The following is a 25160-nucleotide window of genomic DNA, read 5'->3' as shown; positions in this document are numbered from 1 at the left end:
ATTCATTTGCTGGGCACTCTTTATTTTAAAGATGTCATGTGCGTGCTATATACATGTGTATACAGTATATATATATATATATATATATATATATATACATATATATATATATATATATATATATATATACAATGTGTATATATATATATATATATATATATATATATATATGTATGCAGTCCATGAGGCAGCACTCCCATATGTAAATGACCATAGGCAAATGCACGGGAGGTTCCGGTTGCCCAGATAACCCTCTCCTCTTGGCATGTGGCTTAAATTAGGACAATAGAAATGATATATAATACAAATACTAGAGCTGCTGTGAAGCTACCAGGTTCCAAATCACTCAGGGACGGTGGTAGATGAAAACCCAACAGTGGTTTATTGAACAGAATGGGTTATAAACAGCTCAGCAGACTTCTGTAATCCAATTCTACACGACAATTCCCACCACAAACTCCTGACAGAACATGGGCCCTCATTCCGAGTTGTTCGCTCGCAAGCTTCTTTTAGCAGCATTGCACACGCTAAACCGCCGCCTACTGGGAGTGAATCTTAGCATAGTAGATTCGCGACCGAAAGATTAGCAGATTTGCGAATAGATAGTTCTTAGCAGTTTCTGAGTAGCTCCAGACTTACTCTTCCAGTGCGATCAGTTCAGTCAGTTTCGTTCCTGGTTTGACGTCACAAACACACCCAGCGTTCGCCCAGACACTCCCCCGTTTCTTCAGACACTCCCGCGTTTTTCCCAGAAACAGCAGCGTTTTTTCGCACACACCCATAAAACGGCCAGTTTCCGCCCAGAAACACCCACTTCCTGTCAATCACACTACGATCACCAGAACGAAGAAAAAACCTCGTAATGCCGTGAGTAAAATACCTAACTTAATAGCAAATTTACTTGGCGCAGTGGCACTGCGGACATTGCGCATGTGCATTAGCGACTAATCGCTCCATTGCAAAAAAAAAAATAACGAGCGATTAACTCGGAATGACCACCATTACTTCTTAGTCTTGGAGCAAAGAATCTCTTCCAGCAACACAAAGTCCCAGATAAATCCAATATAATGGGTCCCACAGCAGATCCCTGGCAGAACATTACTTCTTAGCCTGGGGTCAAAGAATCTCTCTTCAGCTTTCTGGGTAGCTCTACTTATACCTCCAGAAGCTTCATATTGCAGGGGTGTGAGTGACCTCTGTGTTTTAGGATCTTACAGCATTGGAATACAATACATATTCTAATCAAGGGGATTACATAGCCAGAGAGCCACCCTGTCAGCTCACTTTTGGACAATAGAGAGTAAACAAAAAGGGACAATGATACCTTATATAACTCAACATTTGAGTGTCCACTGTGGTGTATGAAAACAATAGGAAACTAGGTCTAACATAAATACATTATCTAAAGGGTAACAGATAACATAACACAATTGCATATATTAACAATATTAAGGTTGATTTAAACACAGTATTGAGTGAGCAACAATGGACATGTTATGGAGAATGAACAAACATACGAATTGGATGTTTATGGATATGGGTATAAAAAGTACATGTTTGACACAGCAAATGAGACATAGTTATATTAATTGTCACAGACCTCATTTCTTTACATTCCTCTCCCACTTTTTAACAACTTTTTAATGTTGTAGGTAAAGTCCTCAATGTCCAAGTGAGGCTATTGGGACAATCCAGTAAGTCTTTCCTTAAGTTTGATGAGAGAGTGATTAGCAGTTCAGAAGTTCCTCCACCACTTTGAAGCCCTGTGCCTGGGCAGTACAAACTAGCTGGCACTTTAACCCCCACCTAGGTCAAAAGGACTGATGGCCATGTTTCCTGAAGAGTCTAATGACCGGCCTTTTGGGTCTGGTGACATTATGATTAGCAATCCACAATTGTTCAGTTCTTCACCAGATTCCCAATTATATGTCCCTGGTAGCAAATAACTCTGGTCCCAAAACATACTTGTAAATGCCTGTACCTCTCCCACTCATTCCATGGTCTCCCACCTGAGAACAAGCAAATAGTAAGATACTGGCTGAGAGCAGTTTCCCTCCTGGTGGTGCACTACATCCCTCGCCTCTGGCACTTCAGGAGTGGGTATTTTATCCATGTGTCCCAAACATAAATTTGTCAGTTGCATAAGGATGGGCACATGCTGGTGCTCAGCCATGGTTCCAGATACACTGTGAGGCTCTCCTCCCCCCTCCCCGAATTGCATGCCCAAAATCTGCCCAATGGCAGTAACATGTTGGGGCTCCTGCCATATTGCCAAAGGCAAATTTAACATAGGCTGCAGGGAAGTAGCAAAATCTGACAATTTGTCTCTTAACTCTTCCCCCTCAAAAGCCACTTCCACTGTTCCCTCAAATAATTCCCCATGTGGCTGCAGAGTAGCTGACAGGACTGACGGATCCCTGTACAGGTCTTCTCCCTCAAAAGCCAATTCTCCCTCCCCCAAACACAACACTGTGAATGGCTCAGTAGCCAGCACTGGTAGGTGCTCACCTGAGGAATTCCCTTGGAGGTTCTGTTGCTCAAGTGGTGGTAGGGTGACCATGGCGACTTCTTCCTTAATGACTCATTGGCACTCTGCAATGGTTTCTATATCCTCCAAGCCCGCAAAAAACAGTTGTAACACAGCTCAGGTGGGTGTAGTATGGCATGCCGGCGGCCAGCATACCAGTGCCGGGATCCTGATCACCGGCATACCAGCAGCTAGGCGAGCGCAAATGAACCCCTTGTGGGCTCGCTGTGCTCACCTCGCTGCGGGCACGGACGCTATTTATTCTATCTCCAGGGGGGTCACAGAGTGTTTCACTGCGACATTCCACCAGGAAGGAGAGAACGGGTTGCAGACAGTGCTTCCTTACATCCACCTGGTCATGGTCGGCCTTCTCCAGTGTAACATAGTGGGCAGACAGTTCTTGGCACTCTCTCACTAAGTCCTCATCTTCCATCTCAGCAAAAGGAAAGTTGTAGCATAGTTCCTCCTGGGGTGCCTGGATTGTGGTCACTGCTTTCTTCAGTTCAACGCGTGCTTCCTTCTGTATAGAACACTGAGAAACTTCTTCCCTTGGGTATGGGAGAAGCTGTTGCAGATGGTGCCTTTCAGCATCCACCCTGTAACACTGGTCTCGCCATGCTGGGGTATCCAGGGGCCACCGATCCAATGCCACTTCCTCTGGCTCTGTCTGGAAAGACAATTTACTCTGCACTTGCCCTTCCATCTCTGTATATTGTATTCTTTGTGTAATTTGGGCCACTGTGGCGATCACTTGCTCCCTGAATTCCACAAACTCTGGCTCCCCCAGCAGATTCCATGTGGCTGCTTCACTTCTGCAGTGCATGAATGCATTCCCCAGATGACACAACTTGTCCTGTATGCTGGATACTCTCCACCTGCTGATTACCCACTGCGCTTCATTCCAGTACTCCCAAATGTACTGCATCTTGGTAAATATAAATAACATATTCAGCTTCCCAGCCTGCCGATATGCTGATGAACTTCCATCCACAAGCTCCACCGCCCTGGTTCCATTACTGGTCCCCTCCACTGGGTCCTGGACCATATCCTCCTCTTCCTCCTCATCACAAGGGTGCTCCAAGTCACATTGAGCCAATTTTCCAATTAGGGGACTCCTTGGTATCCACTGCATTGATTACAATTTTTCTTGCATGACACAGTTCTTGCAGGACTCCCTTCTTGCTGTGTTTGTAGGATTGTGCTGCTGCCTCCATTCTGCTGTAATATCTTGCAATCGTGCTTCTAACCTGAGTGATCCCGCTGCCTGCAACCAAATGTGAATATACCGGGTTCCAAATCACTCAGGCAAGGTGGTAGATGAAAACCAACAGTGGTTTATTGAACAGAAAGGGTTATAAACAGTTCAGCACACTTCTGTAATCCAATTCCACACGACAATTCCCACCACAATCTCCTGACAGAACATTACTTCTTTGCCCGGGGTCAAACAATCTCTCTTCAGCTCTCTGGGTAGCTTTACTTATACCTCCAGAAGCTTCATATTGCAGGGGTGTGTGTGACCTCTGTGTCTTGGGATTTTACAGCATTGGAATACAATACATATTCTAATCAAGGGGATTGCATAGCCAGAGAGCCACCCTGTCTGGGCAGCTCACTTTTGGACAATAGGGAGTAAACAAAAAGGCACAATGGTACCTTATATGACTCAACCTTTGAGTGTCCACTGTGGTGTATGAAAACAATAGGTAACTAGGTCTAACATAAATACATTATCTAAAGGGTAACAGATAACATAACACAATTGCATATATTAACAATAGTAATGTTGATTTGAACACAGTATTGGGTGAGCAGCAATGGACATGTTATGGAGAATGAACAAACAGACAAATTGGATGTATATGTATATGGATATGGGTATAAAAGTACATATTTGACACAGGAAATGAGGCATAGCTATATTAATTGTTACAGACCTCATTTCCTCACATACATTGCTGTTACATCATGCAGTTTAAGGGACAGAGCAGAGCTGCTGCATAGTGTAGCAGCTTCATCTACTAAGTTTGCTATGTGTGAAGCTGAGTCTTCAATCAGTGCAATGGACCAAAGAGCAGCTACCAGGTAGAAGAGACAGGAGCCTTACCATGATGTTTAAGAATGTGTGCTTAGAAAGTGCAGTACTGGTTCTATTATGATTGTGTATTTATTATGGTTTGTTTAACCTTTTCCTCACCACTTATTTATATTATTTAAATGTTTGATACAGCCTATACTATAGAACATCTATAATGTTAAATATTAATACTGTATTCCATCCAGTAACCAGTGTATAAAAAGATCAATGTGAACATTAATGTCCTGGGTCTGTACTAGGTACTTCTACCTCTCACCCAGACTCCCACACTTGCTCCAATGTTCTGCAGAGTGGGAGATTATGGACTGCATTTGGAAACCCCCCTCTAGAAATCCTGCGTTTGTCACTGAAATAACAGCCCCAATGCCTTCCGATGGTGCCCACCGGCCAGGAGCCCAAATATAGCAATTGGTGTCGGCGGCACCCAGGTAATGAAAAGTAATTTCACTACCTGAGTGCCACCAACATAGCTTGCTATATATGTATATTTTATATATATATAATACGGAATCCCCCCCCCCCCAAGTAAATCCTGCATTTGCCCCTTCAGCCATGCTAATAAATGAAGTTAGCCCTAACATGCAATAGGATATGTTCATTGACTGTACTGATGACTGAGCATTGTGCTTTCCTATTGAGACATTCATATTTGTTTACTGGTAAGCAAAGTTCATGTAAGGGTGAGAATTGTGCAGTGACACACCCACACCGGTAATCCACCCATAAAATGAGCCATCTTTGTGCATCTGAATAGCCACCTACCAGTCACTGCCCAATTTCCAGAAATAAATAATACTTTATTTTGCATTTCTTTGCCAATTTCTCTCCTTTGTCACTTCTATTGCAAATAAATAAAAGGGAGCAGACAGTTTCGGAAGGCAGTCAGGTAGTTTCAAATTGATGATGACACCTACTAATGTAATTTCAGGGAAGGGAATGACAAAACTTCCATTCTGGTTCTTAGCACACAGTTAATAAATCATATCCTTACTTGGCATTTTAATAACACCAGTGCCTATTAACGTAGCCCATGATGATTCAGTCAGGAAGCTAGAATTAAACTCCCTAGCAGAAACCTAACTCCCTGATCAGGGGCATTTCTAGAGAGGAGGAGGCCCATGTGCAGGCTCCGTCTCGGCCCCCTGTTCACTAGGCAGCGGCAGCTCTGTGCTCTGGGCACTCGGGTCCTTAGGGGACCCTATTGCTGTCCCGGGGTCTATAGCAAATGCGCAGATCTCTGGAAAATGGTGCAGCGGCCATTTTACCAGTGATTTTTCTTCTGCGCATGCGCGAAACACCGGAAAAATGGTGCCACGCCATTTTCCCAGTGATTTCTGCAGCGCTGCTGCTATGACATGGGACTCCAGAGGGTAAGTATTAAAAATAATGGGTGCAGGGTGTGCAGTGTGTGCAGTCTTCGCCACAGGTTCTATTCCCACTCAGGTAGTGGCATGGACCCAACCAGCCGAGTGGGAATTAGGGGCAGCTGTCGGGATTCTGGTGTCGGTCTCCTGAACGTCAGGATCCCGACCGCCGGCATTCTGACTGTATCCCCTGCACAAAACTATGGTGTAGTTACTACAATGCATTGCTAATTTAAGCTGGAACATTATCATGTACGCACTAGCAGTATTAACTATATATATATTTATCCAGAGGTCCAGACCATGCATTTGCTAATGGTTAACCAAGCCTCTAAGCATGGGCCCCTTCCACTGCACTCTACCTGTGGGCCCTTCATGCCCCAGCCTGACACTGAACATAACATCTGTAAATGTAGCTTTAGCACAGAAAATACCAATCATGCATGTGACCAGGGCCGTAACTACGTGTGTGCCAGCGGTGCTTGGCACACAGCGTAGTCGCCCTGAAGGCGCAACTGCCCGCATCCTCTGCCTAAAGTCAGCAGCATTGTAATGAGTCAAACTGACTCACTACAAGCCGCCTGTGTGTGTGTGGTGCCGCAAGAGAGGAGAGGAGCAGCTCCGGGGGCAGGGAAGGAGGGAGGGGGACTCGGGAGCAGCAGCAGCTCAATGTAATTGGTGGCGGCGCCACTGCAGCTGTCCCTCTCCTTCACATCGGCTGGCCGCGATCACTCCCTCCCTGCTCCTGGCGCACCTCCCTTGTAATGAGTTCTGCAATCGCTGCTTCCAGCTACCTGCCCCGCACATGGACGCGATCACCACCAACAGCCAGACCAGCCCCACGCATACATGCCTGATGCCAGACACTGGACCCTCTCAGTCTCAGTGGCAGCATTAAGCAAAACTGCTGGGGCTGGGGGCATATGTGTACCTGGCACTGGGGGTACATGTGTATCTGGCACTGAGGGCATATGTGTACCTGGCACTGAGGGCATATGTGTATCTGGCACTGGGGGCATATGTGTATCTGGCACTGGGGACATATGTGTGTCTGGCACTGGGGCATGTGTACCTGGCACTGGGGGCATATGTGTACCTGGCACTGGGGGGCATATGTGTACCTGGCACTGGGGGCATATGTGTACCTGGCACTGGGGGTACATGGGGATCTGGCACTGGGGGCATATGTGTACATGGCACTGGGGGCATATGGGTATATGTGTACCTGGCATGAGGGGTATATATGTACCTGGCACTGAGGGCATATGTGTATCTGGCACTGGGGGTATATGTGTATCTGGCACTGTGGCATATGTGTATCTGGCACTGGGGATATATGTGTACCTGGTGCTGGGGGTATATGTATGTGGCACTGCACAAAATGCATATGCCGTAATGTGTAAAAGGGGACTCTACCTGCCGTAATGTGTAAAAGGGGTCTCTACCTGCCGTAATGTGTAAAAGGGGACTCTGCCTGCCAAAATGTGTAAAATGGGCTCTACCTGGTATAGTGGCGCTACTGTGTGGCATAATTTGAATAATGGAGACTACTGTGCACCGTAATATGAACTGGTATTATTTTGTGGCCACACCCTTTCCCCTTGAAGCCACGCCCTATAATTTCGGCGGGCACCTCCAGTGCGTACTGGCCCTATTTTAAATAAGAGGGGGGGGGGGGGTGTCGATGCCGTTTCTTGCACACAGCGCTGAAATGTCTAGTTACAGCACTGTATGCAGCATACTGTACTTCCACAAATATGGCATCAATAACTAGCTATCTGCTGAGGTTATTTCTTGTCACACTCCTTCTCATCTTACAGTATGTACCCTTACACTCTTGAGGCTTGCATATTAAGCCATCTTCTCTCATTGCACCTGATCTGTGGGATGCATCACCTATTGCAAAACTCCTTTATTGCACTAGCCATACTATAGTAACACAAAACTCTCTGACATCTCCAATTAACCACTCCTGCTTCCATATACTGTATCACCTAGATTTATGTAGACTGCAGGCTTGGTGCAGCATTGAATAATACTTATAAAATTGTAATACTGTTATGTTATTTCACTCTGAAGGCGCAGTACAAATATAAATCTGCAGGCAGTTACAGACAGATCAACATTACAATTGATAGCAGAGACTTACTCCTGAAATTCTGACTTCGTCGCATGATATTAGTATTGTATTCAGGGCTGGATTAAGGGACATGCAAGCCTGGGGCTGAAAATTATCAAGAACCTATAGCGGAACAGCTGTGACCAGTGCTGTGTGGGTGTGGTTAGTGCTGTGTAGGTGTGACCAGTGCTGTGTGCCATTTGGGTATGAACACCCCCCAGTGCCATTTGAGTATGTACACAATCAGTCTCAATATCTACCTAACTAAAGCTGGGTACACATTGGGCCTAATTCTGAGTTGATCGCAGCAACAAATTTGTTAGCAGTTGTGCAAAACCATGTGCACTGCAGGTGGGGCAGATATAACATGTGCAGAGTGAGTTAGATTTGGGTGGGGTGTATTCAAACTGAAATCTAAATTGCAGTAAAAATAAAGCAGCCAGTATTTACCCTGCACAGAAACAAAATAACCCACCCAAATCTAACTCTCTCTGCACGTTATATCTGTCCCCCCTACAGTGCACATGGTTTTGCCCAATTGCTAACAAACTTGCTGCTGCGATCAACTCAGAATTACCCCCATTGAGCGATACAACGGTATGATCCGTCGGATTACACAACATATTGCTCATTTCGGCACATATCAGGCAGCGTGTATGTCCGATATGCGGGTACCCGTAGGCGATAGCGGGATGCCACGGAACAATCATGTTCTTCATTAGAATACTACAGGATGCTAGTGACAGTATCAGGTTTGAGATGCTGCACAACAAAACTGACAATATCGCTAGCTTCCTGTAGTATGCTAATGAAGAACATGAATCTTCAAACCTTCATTAAAGTTGCTCCAGTGTGTACGGGCAATCCTGGCTGAGGAGGATTCATGCCGATGTCGGAACGAATCCCCGTCGCTCCAGTGTGTACCCAGCTTAGGTAAAAGTAGAAAAATTGCATTATTTTGTGAGGAAAGTAAAATATAATTGTAACACTTATGATGTATGGTTACCAACGTAGCCAGCTGGCCCTAATTGTATTGTAGTGTAGTGGTAGAAAAGTCACTTTTGATAATGAGCTGTTTTGCCCAGTGCACATTACACCTTATCTCAGGTATGCAGGGTTATAGGTAGACGCTGAGAGATAGCATTTGTATGTATGAGTCTTCCACAGAATAAAATGGTTTACCAGTATAGGCAGTCTTGAGACATTATTGATTATCACTATGGTGGTCATTCCGAGTTGTTCGCTCGGTAGCAGTTTTTAGCAGCCGTGCAAACGCTAAGCCGCCGCCCTCTGGGAGTGTATTTTAGCTTAGCAGAAGTGCGATCGAAAGAATCGCAGAGCGGCGGCAAAGTTTTTATGTGCACTTTTAGAGTAGCCCAAAACCTACTCAGCGCTTGCGATCACTTCAGACTGTTCAGTTCCTGTATTGACGTCACGAACACGCCCTGCGTTCGCCCAGCCACGCCTGCGTTTTTCCTGGCACGCCTGCATTTTTCCAATACTCCCTAAAAACTGTCAGTTGACACCCAGATACGCCCACTTCATGTCAATCACTCTGCGGCCACCAATGCGACTGAAAAGCTTCGCTAGACCCTGTGTGAAACTACATCGTTCATTGTAATAGTACATCGCGCGTGCGCATTGCGCCGCATGCGCAGAAGTGCCATTTCTTGGCCTCATCGCTGCACAGCAAAGAAATGCAGCTAGCGATCAACTCAGAATGACCACCTATGTCCTTCTGCTCAATAGTTATCATTTTTCGTTCATTACATTCATATTCCAGTTGTCCATTTAATGTGCAGGCCATTTTGGTAGTAAAGCATGCTGGACACATGGGTGCAGCGCCAGAGCAGGGCAATGTCCTCCAAACATGTGACACCATGACATGACCCTAAGGGGTGTAGTGAACACAACCAGGAGGAAAAGCACTGTCCGGAGTGTCCTTAGGACGCTCTGAGCGTCTCTACAGACTGCAGAGTGCCATTCCAGGAACCCTGAGAGACAAGTGCCATCTGACATTAACTGGGCTGTCCCCAGAGCCCTGCACCCTAGGCACAGCCACTGCTTGCACACCCCTGATTACAGCCCTGCATGGGTGCTGATGCAGAATTAGTGCTATGCCAGATTGCGTAGTATATTTTTTATGTATTTGCTCTGCGCTCACTCAGTGATTGCAGACCCACATGTATTTTGTATGAATCAACCTTATGATCAGAGACAAAAGTGGTTGACAAGAAACGTTCTCATGTAGGCAAAGTCCAGGAAGGGTGCAATCACGTAAATGTAGCTCATGTAAACCAGCAATTATACGCATATATGGCTGCTTGTATCTGTTACAGTGCAGGCAGAGGCGTAGCGTGGAGACATAACACCCGGAGCAGGGTCATGTCACGGCACCCCCACCCACCACCACACACACACATATATACATGTGTACATACATAGATTCACACACATTTAGGCACAGACATACATAAACACACAAATACAGTATACACAGATAGATAGATATATACACACACACACACACACACACACACACACAAACACACACAGACATACACATATACATACAAACATACATAAACATACACATATACTCACACATACTGTATACAAAGATATACTGTATATACACAAACACACACATACATGTATACACATTAGCACACAGACATATACACACACATTTACACACAAACACAGACATATACACATATACACACAGTATACACACAGTAATTCTCACCAAGAGGCCAGCAGCAGAGCAGCTCCTCGTTCCAGCCTATAGGGGCGGAGCTTCGATGTGATTGACAGGTTGGACCTCCATGGGTAGAAGGAAAGGACTGAGGAAAGGGAAGGGGTGGCCACCATACTGCCTGCATGTTCCAGATCACTGAATGCAGATCCCTGACAGCCAGGAAAGTTCTTCTGACAAGCCTTCAAACCTCCCCTCTTCCCTAACAACACACCACTGCACTGCACTGCACTGCACTGGACTCTCTGCACTGTGCAATCAGTGATCTGCAACATGCAGGCAGTGTGGTGGTCACCTCTTCCCACTCTTCTAGTCATTTCCTCCTACCCCTGCCCAAGATCCCGGCTCTCAGCTGTGCAGTGAGCGGGCGCCTTCTGTACCCAGCGGCGCCTGGAGCTCGAGCTCCACTTGTTCCACCCTCCCTACGCCCCTGAGTGCAGGACCAAGTACACAATGATGCTGACACAGAGCCGGAAGCATCTCCAGAGGTGGACTGTTCTGCATATATGTGGATATACCATATATTTAGGAACTATTTTATATACATAAAGTAAGTTAGTCACATTTTGCTGCCATCTGTGCATTGGCCTGGAATGTCTGTATAAATTCCTCTAGTTTCCTTTCTGTCCAGCTTTTATTTTCTATAAATGGTCAATAACTGCTTTGTCCTGCCAGTTATATTTGCTATAACTTTGATTTCTGTTTTGAAGTTGAAGTAATTTTCATGTTTATTATTTTGCACCAGTTAATATAAAGTACAATAAACCTCCTACTATAATGAAGATAGTAAAAGCTACTGTCTGTTAGTCAAGTTTTATTATACAAGTCACTGATCTCTAAGGTGACCTGTAATATACAAGTTCATGTGTAAGAGTACTGCAAAGAGCGATTCCTTCCCATTGGTGTTCGTTTATGCCGTTAGGGGGCTCGGGCGCTCATTTCGTGCACTGTACATACTGTAAAGTCAATGAGCTACATTATTCCTTTCACACATTAGTTGTGTCTGCATTCACAAGTGTTTAAACACACGTTCGTTTGCGTCTGAATAAACAATTTTTTTCTTTTTACTCTGTCCGTCTGACCATTGGTCACCATCTGTGTGTGCACTATGCAGTACAGGACTGTATATTAACATTACAGTCATCACTGACCATTTGCCAGAACTTGTACTGTAGATCAGTCCGCCGCTATTCAAACTAAAGTACTGGATTAGTGAAGCATTAGCCACCCAGTGGTGATGTGTATTGCATGCTGAGTATCTAGTCGCGCCTGTCCGTATTTAAACTCAGCAACCTAAGCTATCGCCTAGGCGTGACTAAACCTCCATCTAGGCGCAGAAACAGTCAAGATAACGGAGGACCCATCTGTATCTGTGAGAATCTACTTTATGGGTAATGCATTATAATACACAACTTCTATCCTTGAACTCTGAAGTGGTGACACCAGAATTTACTGATTATGGGGCTAATTCAGGTTGGATCGCAAATCGCTATCCAACCGGAATTTTTAAGATGGCCTCGCGGGCACATGTGCAGCGCCTGTCCTGCGCATGTGCCCGCACTTTCTACGGGGGGGGGGGGGGGGCATGGAAAGAGCGATCATCTCTGCCTGTCAGTCAGGCAGAGGAGGTCAGGGGGTGGGGGGGAGCGGCAGGGAGGAGACGGAGCATTGCAGGGGCGGGGTGGCACGAACAGTGGGCGGTGTGAATGGGGGCGTGTCATGGGTGTGATCGCGGCAGCTGCGTGATGTTACACGCAGCCCGCGCGATGGGTAAAATGGCGCCAGGTCTCCTGCGGGCGCAGCTAAGCTGCGCCGGTAGGAGGCATCAAGATTTTTTACGATCAAGCAGAAATTGCGAGGCGCTCGCAATTTCTGCTTCATCAAGGAGGGAGGCGCCGGTCAGCATGCTGGGCAGCCTTGCCCAGCGATGGGCGGTACCCAGCATGCGATCCAAAGGATAGCAAATTCTGCTGATTAGCAGAATTTGCAGTCCTTATTGAATTAGCCCCTATAAGAAATAATACTGTATCAGATTCAGAACTCACAATTTATATATATATCCCCTATATAATAGCCCAGATCTGTGACTTTGTGATTCATTTGCTAACGCTGGGTGGAGTTACATCAGTGGGCGGAGTTAGTCAAATGAGTCACAGATCTGGCCAAATCTACAGGAGACTAGGAGCAGAAGCAGATAGTATGGACATGGCACAGGCAGGGGTGCATACCTCCCAGCTTTCTGCAGGAGCTTTCTTCAGACAGAAGGAGGGACACACACTCAGCGAAAAGGGGGCGTGGCTTCACGGGAGGGCCCCGTTTTCGTCAATGAGGGGGCATGCCCAGCGCTCTGTGAGCTGCTGGCATGCCCCCAGGGGCTGATTATGAGTCCGGGGGGGCCAGGGCACTTGAGACAGGGGAGCCCTATCTCATTGCTGTGCCTGCTGTGGGTTGGGGGCGTGGCCTAATTGCGCCGCAAGGCCACGCCCCCTTATGCAAATTCCGTTTTTTTTTTTTTTTTTTTTTTTTTAATGGAATTTTGGCCCCTCAGCTAGGGGTAAATCCAGAGGAGGTGGTTGCTCCCACCTACACATCCGCACTGGCAGAAAAAAGCAGGGAGACTGCTGCCTCCCTGCAACACCACAGACCTGCCAACACGCAGCAGCGTGTGCTGACAGTAGCACAATGCTGCCGTTGTTGCTGGCAGTACGGGGGGGGGGGGGCTTCTGAGCTGGGACAGAGCTACTCGAGCCGGGGGGCCCCCTAAAACTGTGGGGCCAACGGTACGTACCCCCTGCCCCCCTTAATCCGGCTCTGCTGCTGGAACCCCCCCTTAATCCATACCCCGTGATGCCCCCTCTCCCTCTGTCTCCACTATTCACCGCTGCTCTGCTAAGCAGAACAGCGAGTACAGGAGCTTTCCAACTGACCCCCCCGTTACCGCGGGACACTGCGACCCGCGGGTGGGACAGCGGGACAGACCCAAAAAAATGGGACTGTCCCGCGAAAATTGGGACATTTGGGAGGTATGGGGGTGTGTGAGGGGGTATGCCGTACAGACAGACGGGCACCGGCTCACTGTGTGCTTGACCCCCCCCCCCCTCTCTGGCGCGGAGGAGCGTCACTTTCTGGCACACTCCACGCTTCTTAGCTGCAGTTTTGTGGGGCACCTGCCGCTGTGCAGGTTCCGTACTGCCTCTGTCATCTCCAGCCCCGGCAACCCCACCGCTAGCTGCAGCACTGCCACCCACAGTGAGGTGCGCCCAGCTCCTTCACACACTTTAGCCGGCGGGTAACGCTGCAGAAGTCCGAGCTGCTTGCAGGCTCCGACCCCCTCCTCCCTCCAGCCGCAGCATCTCCTGGGGGCTAACCAGTCACTCCCAGTCTCCCCTTACCACTGTGCCCGGCAGCTGCGCGAGGTCTGCGGTATGTGACTGAGGAGGGGGGGAGGGATGCGGACAGGCAGAGGAAGCAGGACTCCAGCCTAAGAGAGTCAGCCATGCCAAGTCTCCACCAGCAGCAGATCCCAACAGGTTGGAGTGGAACAGCAGCAGCCAGCAGCAGTGACTCCGGTAAGACACATCTGTCTGTCACCACTGTTTTGTCCCTAATACCAATCTCTCCCGTGCCCTGTGTTCTGTCATGTCCCTGTCACCCCTGGCCTTGCCCTGCCACCCTTATCCTGGCCCTGTCACCCTTATCCTGGCCCTTTCACCCTTATCCTGGCCCTTTCACCCTTATGCTGGCCCTGTTACCCCTATCCTGGCCCTGTTACCCCTGTGCTTGCCCTGTCAACCCTATACTGGCCCTGTCACCCCTGTCCTGTTCCTGCCACCCCTACCCTGGCCTGTCACCCCTATCCTGTCCCTGTCATTTCTGTCCTGGCCCCGTCGCCCCTGTCCTGGCCCCGTCACCCCTTTTCTGACCCTGTCACCCCTGTCCTGGCCCCGTCAACCCTGTTCTGACCCTGTAACCCCTGTCCTGGCCCTGTTACTGCATACCCTCCAACTACCTTTTTGGCAGGTCCAGTACCCGCAGCGCCTCCAGACCTCTCCCCAATGCACCACACCTCCGCACCTTCCCCTCCCCCACATGCTGTGCCTCCAGACCCCCTACACCACCCGCGGCTCCCACTCCTCCGCCCCTTCACCACCCACAGCACCTCCAGGCCCCCTCCACCATCCACCCCCTTTATATGTCTCCCCCCACACCTGCCCCCCTCCACCCGCAGCATCTGCAGACACCCTCCTCCATCCGCGGTCCACCCCTCCCCCACCAATGGCACCACCGCACCTGCCCCTCCACCACCAGCAGCACCTCCGGACCTCCTTCCCTATGCGCCGCACCACCCGTACCTGCCCCTCCCCTACCCCACCCCCGGCACTCCCGCCCCTTCCCATCCCACAGCACCTCCGGAACCCTTCACCCATCCACAACATCCCCACACCTGCCCCTCTCCCACCTGCAGTGCCTCCGGACCCCTCCCCAATCTGCATCCCCCACTCCTCTGCCCCTCCCCCACCCGCAGCACCTCCCGACTCTTCCCCATCCGGGCCCCACCCCCACTTCTGCCCCCCCTCCACCTGCAGCATCTACAGACACCATCCGCAGCCCCCCCCGCACCCGCTACATTCTGTACATCGTGCCCTGCAGGTGCTGTTCACGCCGTCGCAAGGGGCTGCGCCTCCTTCACCATCGCACGCCCTTTCATTGTGCAATATTTAACCACTAACAAAGGAATGCAGGTAATACTTTATATAATACAAATATTGAACCCCAGAAAGGCATGCAAGGGTTAAGGGGGTGTAGCCCCTTGCGACGGTGTGAAGAGCGCCCGTAGGGCGCGATGAAGCACCTAGTATATATATATATATATATATATATATATACACATATATTATTTACAGTTCCCACATACATTAATATACAGTACTTATTTATTGTACATTCAACAAATGCAATCTCTTAAGTAAAACATTAAGTTACATTATGAAACCCAAACAACATTGGTATTTGTGTGAAATCCCATTTCTGTAAAATGCAGCTTGCTGTGCCTGAAGTGCAAGTTACTTTCCATCATTCAGCAATATGCATTGAGAGAGGAAGCTGAAATAACAGTTGTATCTCTAGGGTTTTCATAAAATCTCCTTTGGGCTCTCAGCTCACACTAAGATTCAGGTATGAATATAAATGTATACTGGAGAAGTATCCATATATTTAAATATGTAGCAAATTCTGGTTGCAGCATAATAAATTATTATCTAACAAAGCCAAAAAAGGGGGCTATTCAGAGATGGACGCAGTTGAGTAAAAATAGCAAAACGGGTAATTTTCACTCAACTGCGCATGTGCGACCCTTTACTCTGGGATTGCATCCTAGAAGGATCCGATCGCATATTGATCGACATGCGGTGGGTGTCCGGGGGAGGGGACATGGCATTGGGAGGGAGGAGAGCAGGAAATACAGGAATGTCATGACCATTTTTGGGGCAGCTCGATGACGTTGCTTGCATTTCCTGGAAACATGGCGGCGGAGCCCATGCTTATGCAGCTAGGCTGCGTAGGCAGGGGTCAACTTCAATTTGAAGTTTTAGCAATGTGATCGCAATTGAATTGCGATCACATCGCATTGTGGCATCACACATGCTGGGTGGCCTTGCCATGTGCTGGGCGGCCCCCTGAATGTGATTTTAGTGGTCGCAGATTTTGCTAAGTTGGCAAAATCTGTGACCAACTCTGAATAACCCCCAAAGTATACAAATGTCTTATATAAACTGTAGGCAAACAATAGTTGGGCACATTGGTTAAATTAAATTTTCCCAGCTGCAAAACAGAGTTAATAAAACATGACATCGTTATTGGATCAATAATCAGTTTGTTTTTTGTCTTCACTAATTCTGTTTTGTGCTACCTGTTTTCAAAACTAGCTACTGTACATCTGTAAAGTGGGCGGGGCCTGTTTAGGGAGAGTACATATGTACAGACATAAGCAAAGGTCTTTAACAAAACACTAACCACTTAACAAAATAAGTTAGTTGCAATTGCAGTAGATTAAAGTAACAAACCTGGAAAACAGTCACAATGGCCCACAGCAAAGAATCAAAGTTTTTCCGGTCAGGAACAGTATCACCCGAATCTGTCCTCAGGCTGAATTTACATCCAAAGATATGCATCCCAAGAATACTGGATGGGAAAAAACAATATAAACAGTATATGTTGTAAAGTAGCAGATTGCAATTTTCCTGGTTTCTTATAGAGGACATAAATCTAATTTAAGCAGTTTACTCTCACTCTGTTTTTGTACAATTGTTTATTAAAAAATAAGGACATACTATAAGTAGTGATGAGCGGGTTCGGTTTCTCGGAAACCGAACCCCCCCGAACTTCACCCTTTTTACACGGGTCCGAGCCATACTCGGATTCTCCTGTATGGCTCGGTTAACCCGAGCACGCCCGAACGTCATCATCCCGCTGTCGGATTCTCGCGAGATTCGGATTCTATATAAGCAGCCGCGCGTCGCCGCCATTTTCACTCGTGCATTGGAAATGTTAGGGAGAGGACGTGGCTGGCGTCCTCTCCATTATTGTTGAACTTGATTGTGCACTATTGCTTAATTGTGGGGAGGGCTGGGGAGCAGCTGTATACTATATTAGGAGTACAGTGCAGAGTTTTGCTGATCAGTGACCACCAGTTATCCGTTCTCTGCCTGAAAAAAACGCTCCATATCTGTGCTCAGTGTGCTGCATATATCTGTGCTCACACTGCTTAATTGTGGGGACTGGGGAGCAGCTGTATTATATAGCAGGAGTACAGTGCAGAGTTTTGCTGACAGTGACCACCAGTATACGTTGTCTGCCTGAAAAACACTCCATATCTGTGCTTAGTGTGCTGCTTTATTGTGGGGACTGGGGACCACCAGTATAATATTATATAGGAGGAGAACAGTGCAGAGTTTTGCTGACCAGTGACCACCAGTATATAATATATAGCATTACGGTACAGTAGGCCACTGCTGTACCTACCTCTGTGTCGTCATTAAGTATACTATCCATCTAGATTCTATACCTGTGGTGCATTTCAGTTGTGCAGTTTGCTGACACAGTGACCACCAGTATATATAGCAGTACGGTACGGAAGGCCACTGCTGTACCTACCTCTGTGTCGTCATTAAGTATACTATCCATCTACATTCTATACCTGTGGTGCATTTTAGTTTTGCAGTTTGCTGACACAGTGACCACCAGTATACTATATATAGCAGTACGGTACAGAAGGCCACTGCTGTACCTACCTCTGTGTCGTCATTAAGTATACTATCCATCTACATTCTATACCTGTGGTGCATTTTAGTTTTGCAGTTTGCTGACACAGTGACCACCAGTATACTATATATAGCAGTACGGTACGGAAGGCCACTGCTGTACCTACCTCTGTGTCATCATTAAGTATACTATCCATCTACATTCTATACCTGTGGTGCATTTTAGTTTTGCAGTTTGCTGACACAGTGACCACCAGTATACTATATATAGCAGTACGGTACGGAAGGCCACTGCTGTACCTACCCCTGTGTCGTCATTAAGTATACTATCCATCTACATTCTATACCTGTGGTGCATTTTAGTTTTGCAGTTTGCTGACACAGTGACCACCAGTATACTATATATAGCAGTACGGTACGGAAGGCCACTGCTGTACCTACCTATGTGTCGTCATTAAGTATACTATCCATCTACATTCTATACCTGTGGTGCATTTTAGTTTTGCAGTTTGCTGACACAGTGACCACCAGTATACTATATATAGCAGTACGGTACGGAAGGCCACTGCTGTACCTACCTCTGTGTCATCATTAAGTATACTATCCATCTACATTCTATACCTGTGGTGCATTTTAGTTTTGCAGTTTGCTGACACAGTGACCACCAGTATACTATATATAGCAGTACGGTACGGAAGGCCACTGCTGTACCTACCTCTGTGTCGTCATTAAGTATACTATCCATCTACATTCTATACCTGTGGTGCATTTTAGTTTTGCAGTTTGCTGACACAGTGACCACCAGTATACTATATATAGCAGTACGGTACGGAAGGCCACTGCTGTACCTACCTCTGTGTCGTCATTAAGTATACTATCCATCTACATTCTATACCTGTGGTGCATTTTAGTTTTGCAGTTTGCTGACACAGTGACCACCAGTATACTATATATAGTAGTACGGTACGTAAGGCCACTGCTGTACCTACCTCTGTGTCGTCATTAAGTATACTATCCATCTACATTCTATACCTGTGGTGCATTTTAGTTTTGCAGTTTGCTGACACAGTGACCACCAGTATACTATATATAGCAGTACGGTACGGAAGGCCACTGCTATACCTACCTCTGTGTCGTCATTAAGTATACTATCCATCTACATTCTATACCTGTGGTGCGCCTCTTTTTTTCTTTGCATCATGTGCTGTTTGGGGACAATTTTTTTGAAGTGCTATCCTGTCTGACACTGCAGTGCCACTCCTAGATGGGCCAGGTGTTTGTGTCGGCCACTTGTGTCGCTTAGCTTAGTCACACAGCGACCTTGGTGCGACTCTTTTTTTCTTTGCATCATGTGCTGTTTGGGGACAATTTTTTTGAAGTGCCATCCTGTCTGACACTGGAGTGCCACTCCTATATGGGCCAGGTGTTTGTGTCGGACACTTGTGTCGCTTAGCTTAGCCATCCAGCGACCTCGGTGCAAATTTTAGGACTAAAAATAATATTGTGAGGTGTGAGGTGTTCAGAATAGACTGGAAATGAGTGTAAATTATGGTTATTGAGGTTAATAATACTATGGGATCAAAATGACCCCCAAATTCTATGATTTAAGCTGTTTTTTAGGGTTTTTTGAAAAAAACACCCGAATCCAAAACACACCCGAATCCGACAAAAAAATTTCAGGGAGGTTTTGCCAAAACGCGTCCGAATCCAAAACACGGCCGCGGAACCGAATCCAAAACCAAAACACAAAACCCGAAAAATGTCCGGTGCACATCACTAACTATAAGTTGCCCACCCACCAACCCATACAGCTGTTTGGTTATTTTAGACCACATTAGTCCAGTATTGTAACTAGCAATCAAAAGCTCATGGGGGCATGACAAATATCTTTGATCAAAAAACATAATTTACTGATTTGTTGGGCCACCTACTGGCCACACTAGCTAGGCAACATCCATGTGTGGCCAAATTAGACACCAATGTGATTGCTCTGCTGAATGACTTTGTCTGCCATGTACTAGCATATGGACCTTTATTCATATACAGCCCATGGAGAATATGGGAGGCAGTCAATTTACCGGCTGTCGGGATCCCGTCTTTCAAGATACCGACACCGTAATCCCGACACATGGTGAAACACCAGTGGTCAGAGTCCTGACCGTTGGCTGGAATCCCCACTTGGGCGGTGGTCCACGCCACCATCCGAGGGGTAATATAACCCTGTGGCGACCAAAGGTCGCCACCGGGCCCGAAGCGTGGCAAGCGAGGGGACACGCTGCACTCGCTGTTGGTTATCCCGGCTGTTGGGATCCCGGTGTCAGTCTCCTGCCTGCTGGGGTCATGAACGCCGGGATATCATACAGATCCCGAAAATATATATAAAGTCTACTAAATAGTGGAGAAGGGGACAACTAAACTTCTAGCTAGCATTAATCCAGTACATTCTATAACCTGATAGGTACAATAGAAATAGGTAATCTAGGCAGCATCTTCTCAGCTCTTTAGAAGGCTTGATACATCTCCCTAGGGATGTAGCCAGGATTTTGTGGGCCCCATAGCAACATTTTGACTAAAGTAATTTAGTCACATTTTGCTACCAACTCTGCGTCAGCCTTGGATGCTTCTAATAAGACACCTAACTACATAGCAGTTGGTCATTTTATGAACCAGACTAGTGCCCTTATCTATTTTATGCCCAATATTAATGCCGAAAATCATTTTATGCCCCATAGTATGCCCCAATTAATTTTGTCAATCATAATAGTATCCTAACATATACACCCTTTCAGACTGCCAGCAATAACCCGGTTTATTGCACGTGAATGCGCAGCAAGCCTGCAGTCTGAAAGGGGCCAGTTGAAATAACCTGGTAAGAGCAACCCAGTATTTCATCTGAGGTAGCGAGCAGGGTTAAACATGTGTTCATATCAGCTTGTGATGCAGTATGAACGGATAAGTGGGTCGATGCGATCCAGCATCCTTTCACTGAATAGGAAGAGGCGGCGCTTAGAGATCATCTCATCTGCAAGCGCTCCTCCGTACACATCGGCGGTGACGTCACCAACCCGGCAATAAGCCGAGTCGAGCTGCAAGCCTGATATGGGTCTTGGCCGGGTCACACGCTAGAAGGACCCGTGTACAAATCCCGCTTGCAACCCAGCTATGCAGTCTGGAAAGGGTATTAATGTTATGCCTCAAATTAGTGCCCTAATTCATTGTATGGGCCAGAACAAATTGCTTAGCAGAAATTTTGCAAACTTGCTATACATGGTATATGGTATATGTTCTGTGTGCAGGGCCCCCGGCTCTTAGCTATTGGGGCCTATAGCAACGGCACTTCCTGCACCCACTATAGCTACGCCAATGTTTCTCCCCATGTTCTTTTCACTTTCAAAGCAACCCAGCTTGATTGGCCAGGATTGATTGTATGGCTCTAATGCCTTATTAATTATTCCAGTTACTTAATTAACACAACTGCTTCTTATCAAGTCAGCCCCTTAGTTACCAGCCCGTCAAAATGATGGCACAATATAACATTAATAGCGCGCCTGATCAAAGCAACACTTTAATTGCTCCGTTGGGCACCATCTGGTGGCCACCAGTGCGCAAAACACTTGAATTCCCCCCAAAGAGGTGAGGAGCAGTATTCGCCTTATATTATATAGGATGATTGCTGCAAAGCAAAAGCATGCATAAACCAATGGAATGATGTAATTCAAGCATAAGATCGGTGGAGTACCAGGGATAAATAAACATATACTTCTCAATGTTGGCCAATTTTCAGAACATTCCACCAATAAAATTGGTGATGGACTTGATATACAGTAAATGTAATAATTTAGGAGGACATTTGGGAGGTCCCCAAACCAGCCTTGTTCTCTCACCTAAATATGAAGATGAAGAGCATGAGGAGCATGCAGAATGTAGCCACATTGTCCATTGTCTTCATTAGTACCACCAGCTGCCGCCTCAGCGCAGGCATAAACCGCACGAGTTTCAGCACCCTCAGGAGGCGAAAGGTTCTCAAAACTGACAGCCCACCATCATTCTGCCCTATAATCTCCCAGACACTGGGGAATAGATGCCAGCAGTTATTAGGAGCAATTAGCAGAAAATGTGATGAGCAGGCTGGAATAAAAATCAATATGTATTCTTAGGTCTTAACTCTCTCCTAAATTCTGGTAGGATGATATACTAACTCAGTAATTACAGTTATTTCAAAACCATTGAGCGAAAGAAGAAGCAACTTTAGCAATGGGCGATTAAGCATGCTGTAGGTATTAATAATGTTAGAGAATATGAAGAATTGTAAATGATTATTATGGAGAAATAAAGAAGACTTAATGACTACTAGATATACATATTTCATAGCTGAGTTATTAACCATGGCTTCATACAGGTTTTAATGATCCTGTTCTGTGTGAAAACATCTAAATACAGTGAATACCAGGAGGAGAAAGATGAAGGAAGAGGTAACAGAGGAACAACAAGAAAGATAACTGCACTGTACATGTGAACGATAATAGATGCTAAAGTGAACAAGTAGCGTAAAACAGAAAAAACTGTATAACAGTAAACATGTAACCAAAGGGCCAATAAAAACATTTTGTATTCATAATACATTTGATATCGCTTTCGGCAAAAACCTTATTATTGGTTATAAGTAAAGGTCGGAGGACACAAACAGTAGCAGGAACAATTGGATAATCTTCGTGACACAGATGCTGCCTTTATATAAGCGGGTAAAAATATTTTCAGAGAGAATATCTTTGAAAGTTACCTGTATATTGGGTTCAACCCATACATAAATACATTTATTTTTCTATATTAATTTTTTAGTGAACATGTTTAGACCTATTTTGTGCATCTATATTCTGCAATAGATGGTAATGTCAGGCGTAAATATAAATGTGCAAAGATATTGGAGCGATTTACTCACAGGAGTGAGACCATTATATTCTAATCCTTCGGCCATAGTTCAAGTAAATGGGATGTTGTGCAACACCATCTGAATAGGTAATGTAACTAGACCGGGAGCCTACTGTCTTCTCTGATTTTTGCATTAACTATAGAAATGACAGCACAATTAATATAAATGAAGTGCGATATTAAGGGAATAGAGGAGGGAAAATAAGCTTGTTTGATGATGCTCTGCTCACTTTGGTGGTCATTGGAGGTTGACGCAGCCGTAAAGCAATGGGCGCTCTTGGCCAATGTTTTCCCTATGCGCATGTGTCCGAGAGTCCTGATGTTTACCTCTGGGACATGCAGATCGAAATTGCATGGAGATCCATGCAATTTTGATGGGTGTTTCTGGGCAGTAACTTGTCGTGTGGCTAACAGACAGGGGGATGCCAGAAGCAAGTCGCAGGCTTGTTGGTGTCAGTGACTCTATCTACAGATGTGGTCATGTCACTCAGACATTAAGCACCTGCCATAGGCTGGTGCAATGTCCATTGGTGCACTGATGGTGCATCTTTGTATTCACATCTTTCCATTCGCGCCGCAGCCAGTTGTCATCTCAATAGGAAGCTCATCGTCCACAGCATTAGCAAAAAGACGCATCAGTTGCTGCAACAAACGTCGCAGCCGCTACTGCAACTCAGAGGTGGATATAGACCTCATGAGGTCCTGAGAAAGATATCGAGTTAGGGCTCCCCTCCCTCAAACAATCCATAGCACTACATTTTCATTCCTGATTTATGCCTCTAAGGCTGGGTACACACATGGCGATGTGCATCTGATATATCGTCCAATTTGGCAGATTGTATGATATATTTCTCTATCGTCCTAGTGGATGCTGGGGTTCCTGAAAGGACCATGGGGAATAGCGGCTCCGCAGGAGACAGGGCACAAAAGTAAAGCTTTCCGATCAGGTGGTGTGCACTGGCTCCTCCCCCTATGACCCTCCTCCAAGCCAGTTAGATTTTTGTGCCCGGCCGAGAAGGGTGCAATCTAGGTGGCTCTCCTAAAGAGCTGCTTAGAAAAGTTTAGCTTAGGTTTTTTATTTTACAGTGAGTCCTGCTGGCAACAGGATCACTGCAACGAGGGACTTAGGGGAGAAGAAGTGAACTCACCTGCGTGCAGGATGGATTGGCTTCTTGGCTACTGGACATCAGCTCCAGAGGGACGATCACAGGTACAGCCTGGATGGTCACCGGAGCCTTGCCGCCGGCCCCCTTGCAGATGCTGAAATAAGAAGAGGTCCAGAATCGGCGGCAGAAGACTCCTCAGTCTTCTAAAGGTAGCGCACAGCACTGCAGCTGTGCGCCATTTTCCTCTCAGCACACTTCACACGGCAGTCACTGAGGGTGCAGGGCGCTGGGAGGGGGGCGCCCTGGGAGGCAAATGAAAACCTATTTTGGCTAAAAATACCTCACATATAGCCTCCGGAGGCTATATGGAGATATTTAACCCCTGCCAGAATCCGTTAAGAGCGGGAGACGAGGCCGCCGAAAAAGGGGCGGGGCCTATCTCCTCAGCACACAGCGCCATTTTCCCTCACAGAAAGGCTGGAGGGAAGGCTCCCAGGCTCTCCCCTGCACTGCACTACAGAAACAGGGTTAAAACAGAGAGGGGGGGCACTAATTTGGCGTTAGAAATATATAAAAAAGATGCTATAAGGGAAAACACTTATATAAGGTTGTCCCTATATAATTATAGCGTTTTTGGTGTGTGCTGGCAAACTCTCCCTCTGTCTCTCCAAGGGGCTAGTGGGTCCTGTCCTCTATCAGAGCATTCCCTGTGTGTGTGCTGTGTGTCGGTACGTGTGTGTCGACATGTAGGAGGACGATGTTGGTGAGGAGGCGGAGCAATTGCCTGTAATGGTGATGTCACTCTCTAGGGAGTCGACACCGGAATGGATGGCTTATTTAGGGAATTACGTGATAATGTCAACACGCTGCAAGGTCGGTTGACGACATGAGACGGCCGACAAACAATTAGTACCGGTCCAGACGTCTCAAAAACACCGTCAGGGGTTTTAAAACGCCCGTTTACTTTAGTAGGTCGACACAGACACAGACAGGGACACTG

General features: G+C 46.7%; 1 protein-coding gene across 1 annotated transcript in view; it reads right to left on the bottom strand.

Annotated features, from left to right (window-relative positions):
• Nucleotides 1-25160, bottom strand: part of CACNA1I (calcium voltage-gated channel subunit alpha1 I) — a 699757-nt gene that overhangs the window by 186042 nt on the left and 488555 nt on the right. Inside the window, exons 10-11 of the mRNA XM_063940720.1 lie at nt 22010-22195; nt 16929-17046 (exon numbers count right to left, since the gene is read on the bottom strand). Coding sequence (XP_063796790.1) covers nt 16929-17046; nt 22010-22195 — 304 coding nt within the window. The remainder of the gene's footprint in view (nt 1-16928; nt 17047-22009; nt 22196-25160) is intronic.

The sequence above is a fragment of the Pseudophryne corroboree genome, chromosome 9 (assembly GCF_028390025.1).
Source record: "Pseudophryne corroboree isolate aPseCor3 chromosome 9, aPseCor3.hap2, whole genome shotgun sequence".
NCBI lineage: Eukaryota > Metazoa > Chordata > Amphibia > Anura > Myobatrachidae > Pseudophryne > Pseudophryne corroboree.
This window is presented reverse-complemented; position numbering and strand designations above follow the sequence as displayed.